Genomic DNA, 4693 nt, shown 5'->3' on the forward strand with positions numbered 1-4693 from the left:
TGGGAGGGGAAGTTCTTTTCGTTTGATTTCATCATAAAAATAATTCAATAACAAAACAAAAATATTTATTGTACTCTAACTTTAATTATTAACATATTTCATAATTAAGATAACATAGAATGATAAGATATGCCATTTCGAATAGGACAAAGATACTTAAACTCATGTGCAGAATATATGCATAGATTATTATATTATTATATAATATGACAAAGCCGAGGGGCTAATAAATAATTAAAATTAAGTCAGGGTTATAGCGTGGAGTGAATTCCACCAAGTTTGGGTTGGTCATGCGTTTTATTTTATACATAAAATTGGATCAAATCTCCATTTATAAGCTTGACAGTGGAGAGAGAGAAAAAACACTATCATCATCTTCATAGCATGGCTTCCCCACTCAGAATTTCAAGGCTCATCCGCTCCTTTTCTTCGACTTCCTTCTTTTCACGAGGTAGAGGTGTGTTCTTCATCGCACCTCATCTCAAGATGGTCTCAATAATTTTTCTGTGTCTAAAAACAGTTACCAAATGATTTTTTTTATCTGTTTTGTTAATTTCATTTTCCTGTTCTTTCTTGAACTGATTTCTTATTGTTTGACAAAGAAAATATGTTAGAGTGTACGGTTAGGTTCATTCAATCGTCGGTTTCACTTACAATTACTGTTTTTTGTTGTTGTGTCACTTCGAATGGATGTTTAACTGTGTACTTTGATTTGGATTTATGGTTTGCCGTTTGAGGTTTTTATTAATTATGTGTACGGATCAAAATTTTTAAGACTAAAAGGTAAAACTTTTCAGGTGGGAGTAGTTACCTTGGGTCGAGACTCTGTAAATACAGCACTGCTGCTGCCATTGAAGAACCCATTAAACCAGCAGTGCAAGTGGAATATACCCAACTCTTAATTGATGGAAAATTCGTAGATGCTGCTTCTGGTGAGTGTTTATTTTGCTAAAATTGTTTCCTTTTGGGACACAGAGTTGAGTTTTTTGGCTCAGAAAAAATGGAAGAACAAAAGAAAGAAAAAAAAGATGATTGATTTTTAAGGGGGCTGTTGGGGGTATCTGACTATTCGGATTCTGGTGGCATCAGGTAAAACTTTTCCAACTTTAGATCCAAGGACGGGGGAAGTGATTGCTCATGTTGCTGAGGGTCACTCTGAAGATGTTGATCGAGCTGTTGCAGCTGCGCGCAAAGCATTTGATCATGGTCCATGGCCTAAGATGACAGCTTATGTATTTGATCATAACCTTCCTCTATAATGTTTCTTTTCCTGTCGTTCACAAAGGCGTGATCTTTGGTCTCATGATTCCGGGGGGAAATCCCTTTTTTGCTTCTTTGTTATTTGATTTTATAGGAACGGCAAAAGATCTTGTTACGTGCAGCTGATCTGATTGAGAAGCATAATGATGAGATTGCAGCACTTGAGACTTGGGATAATGGAAAGCCTTATGAACAATCTGCTAAGATTGAGATTCCAATGCTTGTTCGTCTGATTCGATACTATGCTGGTACGTGGGACACAAAATGTGGAACTTAGCCTACTCCTATTTATTTTGTGAAAATTTGGTGACACTTGTGTTTTCATGATCCCCAGGTTGGGCAGATAAGATTCATGGTCTAACAGTTCCAGCTGATGGACCTTATCATGTTCAAACTTTGCACGAACCCATTGGTGTTGCGGGTCAGATCATTCCTTGGAACTTTCCTCTTCTCATGTTTGCCTGGAAAGTTGGACCAGCATTGGCCTGTGGCAACACCATTGTTCTCAAAACAGCTGAGCAGACACCATTATCTGCTTTATATGCAGCAAAACTATTTCTTGAGGTTTGTGCTAATAATATTGACCAATATTTATTTTGTAAGAAGCATAGCTTTTATGGAGTTTAATGTACTCAGAATATCAGCAATCTTCATTTTGATTTTGTAATCTGTCTGGCAGGCTGGACTTCCCCCTGGTGTTTTAAATGTGGTGTCAGGATTTGGCCCAACTGCTGGTGCTGCTCTTGCAAGTCACATGGAGGTTGATAAGGTACTAAAATGTACTTCCTCTGTCACACAATGACTGCAGTTTTAGTTTTTTTAACAAGATACCAAACTGATTGATGTTCTTAGTTTTCAAGGGAGCGTGCGTGAATTCTTTCTTTCATGATTTGCCTAAAATAATGTTTTGGTTTACAGATAAAAGTAATGTATTGAGAGAGTGAGGTTATCTATCAAAACTGCTTGAATAAGTGACACATTCATTGTTGTTCTTATTCTGTGTGCGGAAACCTTAACCTTTGCCGTTGTAGGAGGATAGTGATAATTATTTTAGTGTTGGCATGAACGGTAAATTCTATTAAATTGCCAGTAAAATTTACATGGCAATCAGTTTCAGTTTCCTTGTCTTGTGTAAAAGTTTCAAGTCCTAATATGGTATTTATTTGGATTACTAGACATATAAACACGATAATGACTTAACAGTATGAATATTTGGTATTCTGTCACAGCTTGCTTTTACTGGTTCCACTGATACTGGGAAAGTTGTCCTTGAATTGGCGGCTAAAAGCAATCTTAAGCCTGTGACTTTGGAGCTTGGCGGAAAATCCCCGTTTATTGTGTGTGAAGACGCTGACATAGATCAGGCTGTTGAGCTAGCACACTTTGCTTTATTCTTTAATCAGGTATATTAAGCATAGTGCACTTGAGTAAAACAATCACTGGTCCTGGGATTTGGAAAAGTTGATTGGAGTTGTTTGTGACATTCAGGGACAATGTTGCTGTGCTGGGTCACGAACATATGTACACGAAAGTGTATACGAGGAGTTTGTTGAGAAAGCAAAGGCTCGTGCTTTGAAACGTGTTGTTGGTGATCCATTCAAGGGGGGAATAGAGCAAGGTCCTCAGGTAAAATGCTAAGAATTCCCTTACATTCCACCAACTCAGATACTAATTGGTGAGGACTGGAAATAGGTTAATGTATGATTCTTATAAAACATCTAAATACACTGATGATTTCATGTACTATCCAAACAATCAGATTGATTCAGACCAATTTGAGAAAATCCTGAGGTATATCAGATATGGTGTTGAAAGTGGGGCTACCCTTGAAACCGGAGGAGACAGACTTGGCAACAAGGGCTTCTATATTCAACCAACAGTCTTCTCAAATGTTAAGGTATATCTTCTTAGTTGCATTTAGCATCTTATAAACTAGACTGAAAAATAAAAATGCAACTCCTAATGTGTTCAATTTGTGACAATTATCACCAGGATGACATGCGGATTGCGAAGGAAGAAATCTTTGGTCCAGTCCAATCCATATTAAAATTCAAGTAAGAAAACAACAAGTGTGAGTTTGTTTGATTGAAGAGAATGGTATTATGCTACATATCTGTGCACTAATTTATGTTTTGATGATCCTAGGGACCTTGGTGAGGTAGTTCAAAGAGCAAATAACACACGTTATGGGCTTGCAGCAGGAGTGTTCACAAAGAACATAGACACTGCCAACATTTTGACTCGGGCACTGAGAGTAGGAACAGTTTGGGTAAATTGCTTTGACACATTTGATGCTGCAATCCCCTTTGGGGGTTACAAGATGAGTGGTCAGGGCAGAGAAAAAGGAGAGTATAGTCTTAAGAACTACTTGCAAGTGAAGGCTGTTGTTAACCCCTTGAAGAACCCAGCATGGCTTTGAGTTTCAGCCTTTTGAACATTTCTACCATTTTCTGGATCATCAATAACTCGGTGTTTCAATAATATATGATCAAATCCTTTTTTTTGGGTAACCCGTGACTCATTACATTTTTTATATTTTTCTTCGTCTTCATCCTTTTATCTCTTTCGTCTACTTCTAGGCGCAGCATTTGCATGCGTCAGCCTGACACACTGTGTTACTCTTGATTTTGGCAAACTCATCTAGGTGGTTTTCTTTTTTATCATGTTATGATGCAAAAACAACACTAGATATACTTTGCATTATCCTGAGTTAGATCAGTTTCTGATTTCAATGAGATACAGAAACTTGTCAAAATAAAGTATGGTATGTGAAATCAATCTTAAAGTCGGTTGAAAGTTACAAAAGAAATTTTGTTTTGGAAAAAAAATCAAAGTCTACTCTTATCCAAACCAATTGGCATCAAATTCTACTGCTACACTCAAATCAATGACATATTAGTTTCAAGCAAAAATTATTTTTTAATTGTACATGTTGGAATTATATTATTTAAAATTAATTTTTGTAAGTTTTTTCTACCGCACCTAAAGGAGAAAGTCAAAGACTCACGAGGGAAAGGAGAAACTTTAGGGTTGAACCGATCAATGTGAATTACAAAAGTCACGGAAGATAAAGAGTTAATTAGTCCAATAATAGTGAGAAGGAGGTGGATCCAATATTATTTTAAGCAAAAATTATATGAATTTTTCCTAGATATTTTTTAGGCTATTGCTATTTATATTGGTTTTATATATTATTATATTTTATTTTTGATATATAATCTATATCTATAATTCAAATGAAAAAAGTGTATTATATACGTCAAACAACAATAGTTTTGAGATTTAAATATGATTACAGATAAAATAAAAATATTAAATAGTTACACAAAACGAATCTATATTATATATATATATATATATATATATATATATATATATATATATATAGGAGGAGATGGACGCAAATAAGAGTAGAAAGAAGTTAAAATAAAAT

The 4693-nt window shown here is 35.4% G+C and overlaps 1 protein-coding gene across 2 annotated transcripts; it reads left to right on the forward strand.

Annotated features, from left to right (window-relative positions):
- The first annotated feature begins 254 nt into the window (after window positions 1-254).
- Window positions 255-3770, forward strand: LOC114178474 (benzaldehyde dehydrogenase, mitochondrial). Of its 2 annotated transcripts, none has more exons than XM_028064403.2 (11): window positions 255-457; window positions 798-932; window positions 1090-1232; window positions 1355-1508; window positions 1595-1824; window positions 1940-2029; window positions 2490-2663; window positions 2749-2886; window positions 3020-3157; window positions 3253-3314; window positions 3406-3770. In XM_028064403.2, the coding sequence occupies exons 1-11, from the start codon at window positions 385-387 to the stop codon at window positions 3677-3679; spliced, it is 1611 nt and encodes a 536-aa protein (XP_027920204.1). In that variant the 5' UTR covers window positions 255-384; the 3' UTR covers window positions 3680-3770. The 2 variants fall into 2 exon arrangements, with proteins under 2 accessions (XP_027920204.1, XP_027920205.1); XM_028064404.2 differs by having other exon boundaries at window positions 273-451.
- Window positions 3771-4693: the final 923 nt, after the last annotated feature.

This window comes from Vigna unguiculata, chromosome 3 (assembly GCF_037176805.1).
Source record: "Vigna unguiculata cultivar grain cowpea cultivar isolate G323 ecotype 2 chromosome 3, ASM3717680v1, whole genome shotgun sequence".
Classification (NCBI taxonomy): Eukaryota; Viridiplantae; Streptophyta; class Magnoliopsida; order Fabales; family Fabaceae; genus Vigna; species Vigna unguiculata.

What these genes read in the sequence shown, in the direction of transcription:
- LOC114178474 (XM_028064403.2), top strand. Translation starts at nt 385, where the DNA reads ATGGCTTCCCCACTCAGAATTTCAAGGCTCATCCGCTCCTTTTCTTCG. An exon ending in GTCACATGGAGGTTGATAAG is followed by an intron (nt 2,030 to 2,489) that starts GTACTAAAATGT and finishes ATTCTGTCACAG; the next exon opens with CTTGCTTTTACTGGTTCCAC. An exon ending in CAGTCTTCTCAAATGTTAAG is followed by an intron (nt 3,158 to 3,252) that starts GTATATCTTCTT and finishes AATTATCACCAG; the next exon opens with GATGACATGCGGATTGCGAA.